The 18,385-nt window shown below is 36.8% G+C and overlaps 1 protein-coding gene and 1 long non-coding RNA gene across 5 annotated transcripts in view; one reads left to right on the forward strand and one right to left on the reverse strand.

The window, feature by feature from the left end:
* The window catches only part of LOC126075894 (uncharacterized), a 197,029-nt gene that overhangs the window by 162,118 nt on the left and 16,526 nt on the right, over positions 1-18,385 (forward strand). The gene's annotated exons all lie outside the window — the stretch shown is intronic.
* NTN4 (netrin 4) overlaps positions 1-18,385 on the reverse strand; it is a 124,315-nt gene that overhangs the window by 36,109 nt on the left and 69,821 nt on the right. For all 4 annotated transcript variants that reach the window (XM_049884095.1, XM_049884094.1, XM_049884097.1 and 1 more), the window contains exons 4-5: positions 10,593-10,719; positions 8,080-8,268 (exon numbers count right to left, since the gene is read on the reverse strand). In XM_049884095.1, coding sequence (XP_049740052.1) covers positions 8,080-8,268; positions 10,593-10,719 — 316 coding nt within the window. The remainder of the gene's footprint in view (positions 1-8,079; positions 8,269-10,592; positions 10,720-18,385) is intronic.

The following is an 18,385-nucleotide window of genomic DNA, read 5'->3' on the forward strand; positions in this document are numbered from 1 at the left end:
CTGTTTCTTCTCTCAGTCCCAGATTCAGCTGGAGAGATCACATTTTCCCTTGTGTTTACAGACCTTAAATGCACTGTCCTTTTTATTTATTTTTTTTGAGTTGTAGAAATAAATTCAGTTTCAGTGATCTCCACTAGCCTTAAAAAAACAAACAATATCTCTGGAATCCTTGGAAGTGATTTCCTGGCTATGGAAATGTATAGTTGATTGGCTGGGTCTCACAGTAGACTCAGGTTGAGGTTGAAGTAAAGAGGACATGAGAACAGAGATGATTTAATTGCTCACAGGAATAAATCTAGTAGATTTGGTTCAGGGTCCCATTTATTCAGATTTGATAAATTTATGACCATATCTACAAGTATACACATAAGAACCTTAGCATCTAGAACCGTGCTTATCATGAGAATGGGAGGGAAAAAATAGCCTGGATGATTAACGGGGTCAGTAAGTCCTTGGCTTATTTGGCAGGGAGTTAGCTACCTAGCTGTGAATAGAGTCCCAAGTATAACGTCACCAATATTTATTGAATGAACCAATATGCCCAGGTAAGTGTTCTATTAAGTTTATAGTAGATGCTGTGACTTTGAATTATGGTGTTGGCAAAGAATATTGAATATGCCATGGACTGCAAAAAGAATGAACAAATCTGTCTTGGAAGAAGTACAGCCAGAATGCTCCTTAGAAGTAAACATGGCGAGACTTCATCTCACCTACTTTGGACATATTATTGGGGGATCAGTCCCTGGAAAAGGACATTATGCTTGTAAAATAGAGGCTCAGAGAAAAAGAAGAAAATCCTCAGTGAGATGGACTGACACAGTGACTGCAACAATGGGCTCAAGCATAACAACAATCATGAAGATGGCGCAGGACTGGGCAGAGTTTCGTTCTGTTATACATAGGGTCACTATGAGTTGGAACTGATTTGATGACACTTGACAACAATGACAACAGATGCTGTGAGGAAGAATATAAATTCTTTTCATTTTCTAGATTCCATTAAAGGCAATAAACGTAACCATTAATGTTAGAAAGTAGGGCAAACTTTGTGTTTCACTACTTCTAGAGGAAAAAATAAAAAACAGCTATCAAAAAAATACTTGAGGCATCACCTTGAGGAAGTCTTCCCTTAATTGTCTCCCCCACCCCATACTCTCCTTTAAACACTCAGTATATCTTTTTCATTACACTTTCCTCATATCAAGTGGGGATATCATAGTACCTATGTCAGAGCTCTTTTGTGAAAATTAAATGAGTTAATACATATACAGCCCTTTGAACAGTGGCTGGAGAATAGTATGCACTCAATAAATGTTAGCTATTACCATTATGTATCATCATCATCACTACCACCACCGCCAATCACCACAGTGTATTGAAATTGTCTGTTACTGTAAATTTCTCTCCACCTAGAACGTAAGGTCTTTTAGGGAAGATTTATGGAAAGATTTTTGGGGGAGATTATGTTTGTGATTATTTCACTGATAGAAATATAAGCTTAATTATTTCCTTGATATACAGTTGTAGGCTCTAGCACTGGGGAATTAGGAACAAAATTTTTTTATATACAGAAGGAGTCGGAATTGACTCGACGGCACTGGGTGGGTATACAGAAGGAATCTTCCAAGATACATCTTCTCAAATTAAGTAGGCATATAGATCTGACCACTACACTGTAGCAACATTTTCCAGCATGTTCTGTAGAATACTGGCCCCACAATTCTCTGGTTAAGTTTGAGAAACACACCCTTAGCATTCAATGAGGTATATAATGAACATTAGCATATTAAAGACTCTGAGAAATCCTGAAGTAAAGAAACCTTTGATTAATTCACCATTTCCTAAATTTTAAGACCATGTAAAAATTTCCTCTCACATGATTAATATTAACATCTCGTAGAATAGTGATTCATGGATCAAACTTTGGAAAATACTGTACCATAGAAACACGTCTATCCAGATTTCCATTTTTTCTCAATAAATTTATATGTAATTCAAAAAACCATTCTAAACCTATATGTACAAAAATAGAGATGTAAACCTTGGTTCATTTGGATGCTCAGGAAATAGCAGGATAATCTAACTAATTTTAAAAATTAACCATAGAGTTAAGTGCTAAAATGCTTTTAATCCTTGTTAAAAAGCATTCTACAGCATTCTCAAACTTTGACATGATACAGTCTCCTGGGAATTTTATTAAAGTGCATGTTTGACCCATTCAGTAGGTTTGGGGTGGGATCAGTAGCTCTGCATTTCTACCTAGCAACCAGATGATGCCAGTACTGCAGGTTTGTAGACCACACACTGAGTAGCAGGTTCCTTTTCTGCCTTGGTAAGCACAGAAGAATAAATATAATAAATTGCAATTTTCAATAATATTGTACATGTTGATGGAGCCACACACTGAGATAGTTTAAAAAAATTTTTTTTTTTGTATCAGTTTGTTTTCTCAGTACTACCTTTCTCATAAAAGTAAAGTAGGAAATAATGTGGGTAAGATTTTTAGCTACAGCAGTACTTCTACCAGCACCTAGCATTAAATCTTGTACATTGTGTTGTTTTTGTTGTTAAGTGCTGTTTAGTTGGTTCTGACTCATAGTGACCCTATACACAACAGAATAAAACACTGCCTGGTCCTGCACCATCCTCACAATTGTTGCTATGCTTGAGCTCATTGTTGCAGCCACTGTGTCAATCCATCTCATTGAGGGTCTTCCTCTTTTTCACTGACCCTCTACTTTGCCAAGCATGATGTCCTTCTCCAGGTCTGATCCTTCCTGACAACATGTCCAAAGTATGTGAAGACAGTCTCCCCATCCTTGCTTCTAAGGAGCATTCTGGTTGTACTTCCTCCAAGACAGATTTGTTTGTTCTTTTGGCAGTCCACAGTATATTCAATATTCTTTGCAAATACCACAATTCAAAGGCATCAATTCTTCTTCAGTCTTCCTTATTCATTATCCAGCTTTCACATGCATACAAGGTGACTGAAAACACTATGGCGTGGGACAGGTGCACCTTAGTCCTCAAGGTGACATCTTTGCTTTTCAATACTTTAAAGAGGCCTTTTGCAGCTGATTTGCCCAATACAGTGTGTCTTTTGATTTCTTGACTGCTGCTTTCATGGGTGTTGATTGTGGATCCATGTAAAATGAAATCATTTTGCATTGTAGGTAATTAATAAATGTTAAGTATGTTAACTTATTTGTCGTAACTATCAGAATTAATAACTACAAAGGTGACATAGGGATATATCTGCTAAGAAGGGAGTTAACGATATGGAAATGTTACTAAATAGTAATGAAAATGTTGTCAAACATATTGGCAATCAAACAATATATTATGAAGAGTAGGTAGGGAGAAGAATTGGATGTGCTGATAAGTTAAGCATTGGAATCAGAAAACAGATGAGAAGAACCAGAGGAATATTCTGGAAGAAGGTGCCAGTAAGGAAACTAGAGAAGTGGATTACAGGCGTCTCTGCTCTAAGCATATCCTGGAACAATCATAAAGTGGATGGAGATATGCCTGCCTCTGGCAGTCTACCTAGTAGATCAGGGAGCTGTTGGAGAAGGAACCCAAACAGGAGGTGGAAACCCATCTACCTTCTACAAAAAAATTATGCTAAAACCAAACCAGTTGCCATCAAGTCAGTTCTGACTCATGGCAACCCCATGTGTTGTAGGGTAGAACTGTGCTCCATAGGATTTTCAAGGCTGTGACTTTTCAGAAGCAGATAACTGGGCCTTTCTTAGAGGTGCCTCTGGGTAGGTTCGGACTGCCAAACTTTCAGTTAGTAGTTGAGCGCTTAACCATCCGTGCCACCCAGGAGCTCCTTGCAAATCATGCTAAAAAGGTTAAATCGATATCAGTTATTTTTATATTTCCGCCTACTTGGTGTATTAAGTATCACATAAGTATTTGTTAACTAGCAGTGATTAGCAATATGACTTATTGTTAGTAGTTTGTGTCTTCAGTTCTTTCAGTAGCCTAGATGTAGGTGAATGACAGCTTAAGGGGTTGAGGAACTAATCCAGACAAATAGGTTGTCAGAGTTGGCTCCGACTCATTTCGAACTTATATATATACAACAGAACAAAACACTGCCCAGTCCTGTGCCATCTTCGTGATTGTTAGTACGTTTGAGTCCATTGTTGTGGCTATCATGTCAATCCATCTCATTGAACATTTCCTTTGTTTTGGCTGACCCTCTACTTTACTAAACATGATATCTTTTTCTAGCAATTGATCTTTCTTAATGACATATCCAAAGTAAGCAAGCTGAAAGTTTTACTATGCTCTCTTCTAAGGAGCATTCTGCTTATATTTCTTCTAAGACTGATTTGTTCTTTCTTCTGGCAGTCCACAGTATATTCAATATTCTTCACTAACACCACAATTCAAATGCATCTTCTTCTGTCTTCCTTTTTGACTGTCTAGCTTTCACATACTTACGAGGTTATTGAAAAGACTCAGTGGTTAAGTTTGTGGCTGCTAATCAAAAGGTCAGTGATTCAAACCCACCAACTGTTCCACAGGAGAAAGATGTGGCAGCCAGCTTCCATAAAGATTTACAGCCTTGGAAACCCTATGAGGCAGTTCTACTCTGTCCTATAGGGTTGCTATGAGTCGGAATTGATTAGACTGCAATGGATTTTTTTTTTGGGGGGGGCGCAGTCAGACACACCTTAGTCGTCAAAGCGACATCTTTACTTTTTAAAACTTCAAAGAGGTCTGGTGCAGCAGATTCGCCTAATGCGATATGTCTTTGATTTCTTGACTGTTGCTTCTACTGTATGTTACAATTACCTTATTATGTTTCAGGTTTTTGGGGAATGCCTTAATGTGATCTTGATGGAGTTTTTATTGGAATGGCTTTGGTGTCTTTGGTCTTCTGACACTTGGATATTACTTATAAATATTAACTTAATAGGGCCCAGACAATTATACTAAATGATGCTTATTGACTGATTATCAACTACTTGTGGGTAGTTTAATCCATGATTCACCCTTGCTCACTGAGAAGTCCAAGTCAAAGGCACCTCCAGCCAGTTATCCATCCTCTTTACTGCTCTCATCCTCATACTATTAGTGCCCACCCAGCCTTTCTTACCTCTATGGCCATGCTGAACTTTTTTTTTCAGTTCTCAGAATATTTTATATTATTTCTTTGGTTTCTTTTTGGCATTGGTTGTTCCCTTTGCTGAGAACACCCCTAGTCATGCTATGTTAATTCTTATTAAACTTAAGTCCCAGGTCTCAAGTCAGAACCTAGAGCACTCAACTCTTGTTAATTTCCCCTCCTGTGTGCTTTTTTTTTTATGTGCTTTCCTCCACACTCTCTAACACAATACTGATTATTCTTTTGCTCATGTGTATATTACTCATGTGGATGTATATACATACACACACATATATATAATGTATACATTTATATGTACACATATATGTATATATTAAATACATAAAGACATATATGTGTATATATATGTATGTGTGTGTATGTGTATATACGTATATATATCCCACTAGAATGTAAGCTTTGTGAAAAGACTGTATCTCTCTTGCCCAGTCACAGCTCCATCATACACAGTAGTAGTCAATAAGAATTTGTTGAATGAAAGAATATGCTTTAAAAATATCCTAATTGTTCAAGTGCATTGAACTGAAAAAGCATAATAAAAAGTTATGTGTCTTGTTCATTTTGGCTACCTTCTCACATTTTGCTTATGTTTTTCATAAAACTGATAGTTTGAACACCAAAACCTGTTCTGCACAAGTCTCTAGAAGAGCTATCTCAGTAAATAGTGACTATTAACAAGGAGTCACTTATAAAATAACATTCTCTTTCATGCTGTTTTTATAGAACTCTGAAATCACGATCTCTTTAGGGTTTAGAAAGCTACAGATTATAGACTGTTTACATTTAGTAAAAATATAAGCCATGACTTGAACATACAATAGTGACAAAAAACAAAATAAAATAAAAACAAAACAAAAATAAACAAAATATATAATTTTGGCTCCAAGTGTGCCAGAAAAGTCTTTTGTTTTTCTCTTTTTATGGGTAAAATTTAGGCATTAAAAAAAAAGTTATCTCTGTTTTAATCCTTTGCACATTAACCTTTCTTATGATTTTACAAAACCAAGCAGTTTAAAATTTGATTTGTAAAGTGAAAAGCAATGAATAATATGGAATGCTTTCAAATTAAAATATATTGGAAATGTATGACACTTTTCTAACTAAGTAACTGCAATGGCTTCCAGTGTCCTAGGGAAAAAATACCAAACTTTTTAGCCTACCTAACCATATAAACATATATGCAAACTTGTATTAGGACTAAATGTGTTCTAAAACCAAAAAAATAAAAATAAAAACCTGTTGCCATTGAGTCGATTGCTACTCATAGCCTATAAGACAGAGTAGAACTGTCCCATAGGATTTCCAAGGAGCGCCTAGTGGATTCGAACTGCCGACCCTTTTGGTTAGTAGCCATAGCTCTTAACCACTATGCCACCAGGGCTTCCGAATATGTTCTAAGTAGAAGCAGTTTTATAAATGGACACTTCAATCAGCACATGGGGTTAAGGGTCCTGTATTTGAATCCCTAAGGTACTGTGGATTTTAAGAAGTAATTATCTTCGACATAAGGTTTTTAATCAATAAAGAGCAGAAACCCTATATTATTTCCCACCTTCTATTTTATAGGACAACAACAATTATTATAGTAATATTTTCTAATTCTTGAGGGCTTACTTATGATAGACATTGTGTTAAGCACTTTACGTATTTTATCTTATGTAGTCCTCATTACAACCCTACGGGGAAGTATTTTACATATAAAGCAATTAAGTTCAAAGAGTTTCAATAGCTGGCATAGGGTCACCTGGCCAGTGAGTGGCAGTGAAGGCATCTAATCTGGCTCTGTTTGCTGACTATTAAAATAAAAGTCTGAGCACAAACCAGGATTCTCAGTAAAAACAAATATGACAGAAATCCAAATTTTAGGCTCGATGTTGAAAGGGAGCTGTGCCACTCTCTAACTTCCACTATTTAAGAGCGAAAAACCTATAACAAGTAAGCACGCTCAAATTTCATGTTGATATCTCATGCCCGATGTTAAAAATAAGTACTTTTCAAGAGCAAAGTAATTTTTCCTTTAAATTAAAATAACCCCAAGGTTCTAACTCATTACTTCCCATTGTATTGCTCCCTTCCTGTCACTGTTTTTGAGCTAGAACGCGGAGTCCTTGGTGGGGAAAGGAAGGGCATGATCATCAATCTCCATGAACAGTCTTGAGTGGTTTCTGTTGTCTAATAATTTCTGAGTTGATAGACCTGTAAATCCTCATGTAGTTAGATGAGCTAGTCATCCATATTTGACACTTACTTACTTAAGCTCTGAATGCACTCTTCATATTTATCATATGTGGTTTCAGAAAATACCATATGAATTGGGTAGGTCTTTTAAAATTCTGCTTTTTTTGTCAAATAAACTTCTTGAAGTTATGCCAACAAAAAGCAGAACTCTTTCTATAAGAATTTAGTATTTTGGAAGAAAGGAAATTACGGTTATTTTCTGAATTTATGATACATTAGAGTAGTGTCAACAAAAGTGACGTAATAATAAAACCAAAACCTGTGGTTTTTCAGGTGTTCTCATTCATTCTGGAGATGAAAGGTAGAATGATATAAGTACAGGTAATCACTGTTTTATCAACTGAGTCCATTTATAGTCTATATTTATATTTTAGTCTTAAAATAGCCTTAAATACATCTCTCTTCATCATTGTTTTTCTGTTTTATTAGTCATCTTGTTTTTCAAAATGTGGTTCTAAAGAAAACAATTTTATTTCACAGGGAGTGAGAGCGGAAATTTGTCTTATGAATAATGCACTGTTCTCATCTGACAGATTGAAAATTCTTGCCCCTTATGAATGAAAAAATTGAGTGAGGTCTGTGAGTGTATTACATGTGAATTCATGACCTCTCTGTTGAGCCGGCAAAAGGAAGGATGGAAAGATTCATCTCTTTTATACAAATTATCGTTTCGTTCCAGTAACCATGAATGCACTTACATTTGCAAGCATCTGGGGCAGAGAAGGGTCTCCGGAGGTCACGGTAGAAACCTGGCTTACACCGCTGGCAGTGCTGACCTTCTGTGTTGTGCTGACAGTCATTGCAGACACCACCACTACGATTCCCTGATGCCTCCCACACAGCCATGTCAAAGCGACAAGTATCAGCATGCCCATTGCATTTGCAGGCTGGAAATAGAGAAGGAAAAAAATTGAAAATAAAACGACAGGATTCACTAATATTCAGGCAGTTAAAAAACAGGTTCAGCTGATGGATGATTTTAATTTTTTAAATTAGTCTCTTGCATAGCTTTTTTATAGCATATATTTTCACAGTACAGGAATTAAAACAATATAAAATTGAGAACTCCAGCCTCCCTAGTGGTATTTACCCTGTTTCCCTTTGCCTTCAATAGGTTACTTTTTTTTTCCTTCAGTTTCTTGTAAATCCTTCTAGAATTTCTTTATAGATTCTTAATTAAAAAAAAAAAATACATGCTGTAGGATATGCCTGAAATTCCACAAAGTATAATTTGTCTAGTTAGCTGGAGATATTATGGTTACCTTAGGAATGCAGGTTGACATTTATTTTGGAGAGATAGTAGAGTGGTCAACAGTTTTTCCCTCTTTGACGGAAACACTTCACCATTTCCATTGCTGCTATTTCCCAAGGGCCACTGTCATCACTGTGGGTCACCTGATCTTGTCAGGCATTATTCGGAAGTGACAATTCATGTTGAAGATCCATGCCCAAGTTCATGCTCGCTTAGAAACCCTGGTGGTACAGTGATTAAGAGCTACGGCTACTAACCAAAAGGTCAGCAGTTCAAATCCACCAGGCCCTCCTTGGAAATTATGGGACAGTTCTACTCTGTCCTATTAGGTCGCTATGAGTCAGAATTGATTTGATGGCAATGGGTTTTTTGTTTTGTTTTTAACAAGCATGAAAAGAAACTTCTGGTTAACAGGGTTAGTAGCTTGGCAGAGATTGATTTGCTTTTCATGAAGCATTTCTCAGCTATTGTTGTACTGGTGAGCATGAGGTAGGTTACTATAGAAGCCTCAGTTCTCTTTCTAAAACAAAACTACTACTATTACTATTATTATTGAGTCTCTTCTGTAATGATTTCTCAAAGGCATTTCTAAGATTATCTGTCAATAGTGTCAAGTGACAAGTTTCTATGTTCTATATGTATTTAGATATGCAGTCACTTTCTGTGGAAAGGACCAGAATGGCATTCTAGGAATTTAGGAGAAATTCTTTAGATTCTCTTGATGAGTGATTCAGATTAAGAATCCAGAGTTTTTCATGAAGGTCAACTGTATTTGAAAATGTTTGCACTATTGTTTTTCATTGTTTCCTTGACGTGTTATGATATTTTGACCAGATTCATGATCTTTAAAAAGGAAATTATAAGACAATTTAAGATTTATGCTTAGAGGAAATCCTTTAGGTTTCCTAGAAGCAAAAATAAATCAGTTACAATCCCAAATTATGTACGGGAAGAGACTTCTCACAGCTTTACCCACAATAAAAACCCAATTGCCTTGAGTCAATTATGACTCATGGCAACCCATGTGTGGGTCAGAGTAGAACCGTGCTCCAAAGAGTTTTCAATAACTAATTTTTCAGAAGTAGATCACCAGGCCTCTTTTCTGAGGCACCTTTGAGTGGACTTGAACCTCCAACCTGTCAGCAGCCAAGCATATTTTCCATTTATACCACCCAAAGACTCCTTACCCACCATATTTGCCTTTAAATCCTTCTAAAATTGAGGTTTGTGGGTGTAAACATTGTATGGACATGTGGACTTCTCTGAACATTTTGAATTGCAGGAAAAAAAAAAAGGTTCATGTTCCTATACTTTTTTCTATCCCATCTAATCTCTAACCTCACACACCTAAAGTTGGTCTTGATAATGCAATCTCATTTTTGACTGAATGGTTTCAAATCTGATCTGTCAGTTCAGGTGTCATAAGTGAAAAGAAAGGCATTATGGTATTATGGGAAAAGCATCTAATTTGGAGTCTGAAGAGTTGGGATCAAGTCCTGGCTTATTATTTACTAATTCGGCAAGGCAATTAATTTTACTAAGCCTCAGTTTCCTGATTTCTAAAATGGGATAAAGACTACCTAATTTATAGGATTGTTTTGGGGACTGAATTCAAGATAGCTGTTTCCATTATTACAATTCAATATCCGAGCTATGAAGATAATGGTATAGCACAACCCTCCGTTGCTCTTGTGTCAAGTCATGTTTTCATTATACCAAGTTCTCAAGGAGGGTGCTTATATCCCACCAAAAAACCCAAGCAAACAGGCAACACATATGTGGGAGAATAGTTATATTGGTGACAGTTGGAAGTCATAGTGGGCAATGATATGAGCTATGCTTGTGTAGCTTACAGTTGTCTGTCACCACTTTATTTTGTGTTTCTAGAGCCAACAAGGTGTCCACAGATAAGTTTATTTTACAGAGAAGGCTTTTGGGTACTGTGGGCTTGTTACTTACTTCTGCACTCTTTAGGAGCCCCTGTTTTGCCATCACCTGCCTCCCAGGGGCGCTCATTGTATAATGGCGCACAGTGTTGGCAGTGGGTGCCTGCTGTGTTGTGCTTACACATACACTTCCCATGGACCTACAAACAAAAATAATTAAGAGGTATGAGTACAAATGATGCCAGGGAAGAAAGTTCTTCCTACAATCTCTTATCACTGGTTGGCTTTAGCCATAAGACAATATTCATTCACTTTTCTGAAGAAGTTAGCAATCAAGATGAGTGATTAATTCTTCCTTATTTTTTTTTATAATTTATTCAAAGGATTAAGTAACATATTTTCTTAGCTGTAGGACATATAACCATAATGAAAAATTCAGAGGTACTGGCTTATTGTTGTTAGGTGCCATCAAATCAGTTCTGACTCATAGCAACTCTATGTACAACAGAAGGAAACACTCCCTGGTCCTGCGCCATCCTCACCATCATTGTTATGCTTGAGCTCATTGTTGCAGCCACTGTGTCGATTCATCTCATTGAGGGTCTTCCTCTCTTTCGATGGTCCTCTACTTTACAAAGCATGATGTCCTTCTCCAGGGAATGATCCCACCTGATAACATGCGCAAAGTCAGTGGGGGACCACCTCTGCACATGCCCCGCTCCCGGCACATGCCACGGCCCACTTGAGGAACTGGCTAGGCATTTATTTAAATGTTTAATACTGTCTTAGTCATCTAGTACTGCTATAGCAGAAATACAAGTGGATGGCTTCAACAAACAGAAGTTTATTCTCTCATAGTATAGTAGGCTAGAAGTCCAAATTCAAGGCATCAGCTCCAGGGGAAGGCTTTCTCTCTCTGTCAGCTCTGGAGGAAAGTCCTTGTCATCAATCTTTCCTGGTGGAGGAGTTTCTCAGTGTAGGGACCCCGGGTCCAAAGGACATGCTATTTTCCTGGCTCTTGATTCTTGGTGGTATGAGGTTCCCATGGCTCTCTGCTTGCTTCTCTCTTTTATATCTCAAAAGAGATTGTTTTAAGGCACAACCTAATCTTGTCGATTGAGTCCTGCCTCATTAACATCATAGAGGCAGAATTTACAACACATAGGATATCACATTAGAAGACAAAATGGTGGACAATCACACAATACTGGGAATCATGGCCTAGCTAAATTGACACATTTTTGGGGATATACAATTCAATCCATGACAAATATCTTTAAACTTTTTTATTCTTCACACAATAGTAATATATCTTTACTATAGAAAATTTAGAAATCTGTACTCTCATCACAAATTAATATCCTTATTGACATATGAAACACGTATTTCTGGTACTTTAAAATATATATTTGTAACTTTTTTTAACATTAATAAGTTAAGAACATCTTTCCCTTTCATGAAGTATTCTTGTATAACGCACATTGTAATGACTCTCTTGTATTGTGTACAATTTATTTGGCCAATCATCTATTTTTGGTTATTTAGGCTTTTAAATATTTTTATATATTATCTTCAGTGTTATAATGAATATTCTGGTAGCTAAGTATTTGTGCATATTTTTATTTCCTTGGGATGTGTTTTTGAGAAGTAAAATTGAAGGATCAAAATATGTACATTTTTAAGGTTTTGAATACATTTTGTCTATTGGCTAGGCATTTTCTTTTGAACCCACAGTTCAGAGTATTTGAGGTGAGGGTTTATTAAAATAGTATTTCTAACAGGGAAGAATACTTCAGTAGAATTCTTAGTGATTTGAAAGTTTTATGAGAATTTAAATTTTTTTGTATTATTTCACTGATAATTTCCAAAAATTAATATTTTGAATCATCTGAAATACCTCCTAAAACTAAGTATTGCCATGAATTCCAGTACCAAGATGCATTTATTGGCAAATGATGACATGACTGTACAAATGAAAGTTTTATAAAGGAGCTCAGAATGGGATTCACAAATGTATTCTTATGGATCTATGAGTTTTTGTTTATTTGAGAAACAGTGTTAAAGGTAACTCAGCATAAAGGTAACACATTATGTCAACTAGTCAACAAATAAAGCAGCCCTGGTGGCACAGTGGTTAAGTGCTCGGCTGCTAACTGAAAAGTTGGTGGTTAGAACTCATCAGCTGCTCCTCTGGAGAAAGATGTGGTAGTCTTTTTCCATAAAGATTTACAGCCTTAGAAACCCTATGGGGCAGTTCCACTCCAACCTATAGTGTTGCTAGGAGTCAGAATCAACTCAACAGCAATGAGTTTTTGGTTTAGTGGCTCAATGGTTAAGCATTCCGCTGCTAAATGAAAGGTCTGTGGTTTGAGCCCACCCAGTGGCTCCTTGGGAGCAAAGACCTGGTAATCTGCCCCATAAAGATTATAGCCTAGGAAACCCTATTGAGCAGCTCTATTTGTCATATAGAGTTGTTATAAGTCAGAATTGACTTGATGGCACAAAACAGTCAACAAATATTAATGAATATGTACATGGGAGAGTCACTCTGCTAAGCATAGTTTGGTGTACAAACTGTGTTTGGTATAAAATGCATTATAAAATGTAATTCTGTGTTCAAGAAAGGTATGGTGTAGCTAGGGAAAAAAGACTTACATAGAAAAAAGAATAGATTAACAAGATCATAAATAAGTACCTAAGAAATGAAATAATGCTGGAATTCATAAAACACAGAAATCACTATGGGTGGGTGGTTGTGGTGGGCTTTATTAGAGGGGTTGGGATTTGAGATAGCCCTTGACAGATGGGCAGCATTTCCAACAGGCAGAAGGGAAGAGTCTTTCCAGGAAGAGGAAACAGAGAGTCAAGGTGTAGCACTAGGAGGTTAAGTAGAATCTGCTAATAAAGTTTATTTCAATGCACCTTGAATATTTTGACTGCAATGGTAAAGGAACTAAATGGATCCCTAAAGTAGAATTCAACAAGCCTGAAAATAGCCACACCAATACACTGATGTAATCCTGTTTGACCTAAGATAACATTTGAAAAAACTGTGTCATCTCACCCAGGAATCCCTTTCTCTTTTAATACTCTCCTAACATATACATCTTTGGTGTCACTGGTGGAGGCACTCTGGAATAGCATCTGTATTATTCGAGTGTGTTATATGACTGCCATGGACCTTGGGCAGTGGCCTTGGGGATTTTTTGGTTTTGAAATGCCCAAGTGTGAGTTATAGTTACCTATTTTCTAGGCTTCTCTTCATGATTAGTTCTGATATGAACTATTTATATGTAGAAGTCCCGTGAGGTTATAAGCGTTAACTATACATCTCCATTCACACATCCAAGTAAGGCATCTATAGGAATGCAATTTCTATTGTTCTATAAGAGTGAGACCTTTCATTGTAGTTCCTGGATCCTACTGCTTCTTTTTAAACTATTTTTTTTTATTGTAGTAAATATGTATGTAACAAAACAGTTGACCTTATAATGATCTTCACAAATAGAGTTCAGTGATATCAATTATGTCCATCATGTTGTTCAGCCAGCACCCTTGTCCATTCCCAAATCATACCATCACCCTTCAGAGAAGCCTACTGATTTCATTAAATCTTTTTTTTTTTTTAGTATTTCCTCTCATCATGAAAAAATATAAACTCATTCTTATCAGATAACTTCTGCATCATAAATTTCTTTAAAGGTCGTCATAAAAGCTAGATGATCCTTTATATGTAGTACTAGCTGTTGATTTCAAACAACAATAGTTTTTGGAAAAATTGAGTAGGAAAAATTTTCCTAGGTTGAAGAGTTTAATATGAAGGCATACTTACATAGCTGGCAGAAGTTGGTAGCATGATCTAGATTAGTAGAAAAAGCAGTTTTGTAATTGCCTATATTGCACAAACTGTCAAAACCAAACAAACAACAGGAACACAAAACACCCAAGATACAAATAATTTGATAGAATTAGAGTGAGATTCATAGAATAAACTATCTTAATCCATCACTTTTGGTAAAGGGATTATACGGAGTACTATCTGAGGAGGTCATTACAGAAAATGTTAATGGGTCTAAAGTAAATATGATAGAGACCATGGACAGTAAATGCTACCTATATCCAACTTGAAGTCCAGGTGTTACAGTGGTTAAGAGTCCAGCTGCTAGCCACTGGACCAGGGTTGGCAGTTCAAATCCACCAGCCACTCCTTGGAAACCCTATAAGGCAGTTCTACTCTGTTCTATAGGGTTGTTACGAGTCAGAATCCACTTGATGGCAAGGCGTTGGTTTTGGTTTTTGGGTATCAAACTTCTAAGTTTTGTCCCTGAGGCCGTGTCTTGAAGGATGCATAAAATTTCCCTTATGAGCAAAGACAAGAAGAACCCAAAAGGAATATTCAGGGAACAGTCAATAAACAAACCAGAAGTTATATGTTGGAGACGTAGGTTAGATCCAGATCATGGAACACATTAAAGTAAACATCAGTTTTGGAATTTATCCTGTAGGCAATGTAGATCCATTGAAGATTTTTGAGTAAGGGAATGATTGAAAGGTATACTAAATATACTTTCTTTTCAAAAAATTTCTTTCTGCCTCCCTCCTATCTTTCTTCCCCTCCCACTTTTCCTGTTGTTTTCTGTTCTTTTTTTTATCCCAGTTTATGCATTCCAGCAGTCAGTGTCGTCCAGGTGCATTTTCTAACAATCAGAATTTTAAAGCATTGTTGATTCTCATTTACTGCCTTTTTACATTCTTTCTACTTTTAAACAACCAGCTATAGAGCATATGCTGCAAAATATTGTTAGTTTTCTTTAGAGGAAGTCACCTATTATTATAGGTTCAATTTGTCAGGTTTGGTCTTGGAATGCCCAAGGCCTATATGTAATTTCATCCAACTGATAGGTTAGTCCTGGTCCATAAATTCCAGGCCTCGGGAGGCCAAAGACATTTAGGGTAACCTCATCAAACATTCACATGTATCACCGGATAATGCGTACAGGTCAATCCCCTCTAGAGCAAGGATTTCGGAGCATTCCCTTGTTTCCACATGCTGAGGGTTCAGATCAACCTCCCAGGGTCTGAAAGATGCCAGCCCAGCAAATTTTTCTGCACACAGAAAAATTCAAGAAACTGTCATTTTCAGAATTACCAAACTGTAAATCATTACCCAGGCCGTTTGAAACAAGAAATCCTTCCTCAGCGATACAACTGTTGCTGTTCAAGCTTGAAAGATCACCCACTATTTGATGCTTCTGAAAAATGCGCAAGTAAAACTAGGTCTCCATGGGGGGGGGGGGGGTCAGTGACAGAAAAAGGAAACTTTAGCAACGAGTTAAACATAGCTCTTGTTTGGTACACAAACATGAACCAGATAAAGAGGAGGAAAATGGGATTATATACTTAAGGCTTAGTTGAAGAAGATTGGTGTCTTCTATTGTGGTGACTGTCTAACTGGAAAATGAGAAATTCTACCTTAACAACAAAACTACATACAACTCCTAAATGCCAAAGAGATACACCTTGGCATTTTCATAAACCCCTCTTTTATACTAAAAGTACTTTTCTCTGTTGATGTCAAAAGTTTTCCAACTCATATGTAATTGAGTTTATTTGTTCCTAACATTAACCTGTTGCCAGTCATTTTTTAGCATATTTATCTTACAGGGAGGGACTCATATAAACTTTAAACTAGTAATTTGAGAAATTCCTAGAATAGCATGCTCATTAATAGCTGTGTACTTTGATGACAAATATTATATATTAGAGCCAAATAGACATGGAAAATATTATTTCTTCATATTTGGCACTATGTTGTTGTTGTTGTGTGCCATCAAGTTGATTCCAGCTCATAGCAACCCTGGAGAACAGAGTAGAACTGCCCAATAGGGTTTCCTAGGCTGTAATCTATGGGAGCAGATTGCCAGGTCTTTTCTTCTGAGGAGCAGCTGGTGGGTTCAAACCACTGATCTTTTGGTTAGCAGCTGAGTGCTTAACTATTGTACCACTGGGGCTCCTTATTTGGAATTACAGAAATAAAAATTTAGGTGGGGGGCAAAATGAGGAAATTATTATTTTTCAGATTCTTCATTGGAAGATACAGAAAAAAAAAAAAAAAGCTGCTTTTTCGTTGTTCCTTTTTGGACGGAGGCTTTTATGAGTCAGCAACCATGTGGTTGAGGAAATTGACCATGGCAGGAGGTTGGGAGAATCTGGTCATTGACAGTGTCAAGCACATGGGTTGGATAATCACTTATCATGATGTTGTAGAATATTTAAACATTAGATGGAAGATTGGTGTGGACAACTCTTAGGATCCTTCTAGTCTTAAGGTTCTATGATTTTAAGCCCACTTCTCTGCGTTGTGAATACTGCTTGGTTGCAGGCAGCTGACTACCCATGATCCTTTTTCTGAGCTACCAGAGAAAACCCAGATGTTATATAGCTCAGTCCTGTTGCCATCCTAGAAATGCAGAACGTTTCCAGAACCATCTGAAAATCAAACAAGGGAGAGCTAGGATAATAGATCTTTCTTGCAGGCACTACCTGATGTGGTGCTAATGAGAAAGTGAATGAGAGCTAATAGTCTCTGAAACGGACTTTCATTTGCCGATATTGGCTTATAACAAAACTAAAATTCTGTTCTTTCTTATTCCTTTCCTACTGCTTTCCCTCTTCTCTACTGCACTTTTCCCATTTCTTGTGACTAAAGTAACACTGGTGGTGTAGTGGTTAAGAGCTCAGACTGCTAACTAAAAGGTTGCGGGGTTCAAATCCACTAACCGCTCCTTGGAAACTCTATGGGGCAATTCTACTCTGTCCTGTAGGGTCACTATGAGTCAGAATTGACTTGATGGCATGCAACAATAACAACAGCGAAGTAACCCCAGACTGAAGATTATTCTAGCTCCTGCCTTCCATATATAGAGGTGCACTTCCATCATCTACTGACACTCACCAGTGACATTCATCACAATGGGGTTACAAAAGCAGAAAATCAATCTGGCTAACGCTTTGGAGGACTTAGGTACTTAAGTGAATTCTTCTAGGAGTGTCTCATAAAATTTGCTTCCCAAGAAAGAAGGAAACAACTGTTCTTTGACTGTCGTGTTGTTCACGTCCCACTAAACTTGATAATGAAAGTGGGACGAAAAAAAAAAAAAAACAGATTTGTTTTACAGCTAAGTATTTAGAAATTCTTGGATTTTATAAGTTGCGTTATTTTCTTGTGCTATCATGCCATTATTGTTTACACATACAAATATTCTTTCAGATCATCATTGGAACTTTAAAAAATGTTCATTATAAAGGATACAAATAGAGCTTATTCTGTGAACCAAAGAAAACTGCCCACTTAAAGGCAGCTGTAGCAATTCATCTACGACAAATTATTTAGAAAGTGGAACAATGCTATGCAACAATTTAAGACAAAATGTGAAGGCCAAAACTGATTAATTTCTAAAGAGATAGTATGTCCCTTTTAGAGAAAAGGGTTAACTCCTAAAAGAATGAATTTCTTATGTATGAAAAGATAAATTATAATAATGGGCTAGCCTGTTAGAACCTACTCCTTCTTATGCAGGACAAAAACATGCAAAACAATGCTACAACACAACCTTTGAGTAGAAAGCATTGTGAAGAAAACATGTCTTTTCATTAAAGAATAAAATATGCCCTTTTCCCATTAAAGATTTGCATTTTTTAATTTAAAAGAAGTGGAAGTTCTATGTGAACATGAGGAATAACAATTGAGTTTGGTGGAAGAAGTGGCTGGAAACATTCTGTCAGATGGGGAAAAATAGATTGAAAGCTAAGTATTCCAAACACTTGCCCAATAATATATATACCGGGAATACCTTCAACTGAACA

This window comes from Elephas maximus, chromosome 4 (assembly GCF_024166365.1).
Source record: "Elephas maximus indicus isolate mEleMax1 chromosome 4, mEleMax1 primary haplotype, whole genome shotgun sequence".
NCBI lineage: Eukaryota > Metazoa > Chordata > Mammalia > Proboscidea > Elephantidae > Elephas > Elephas maximus.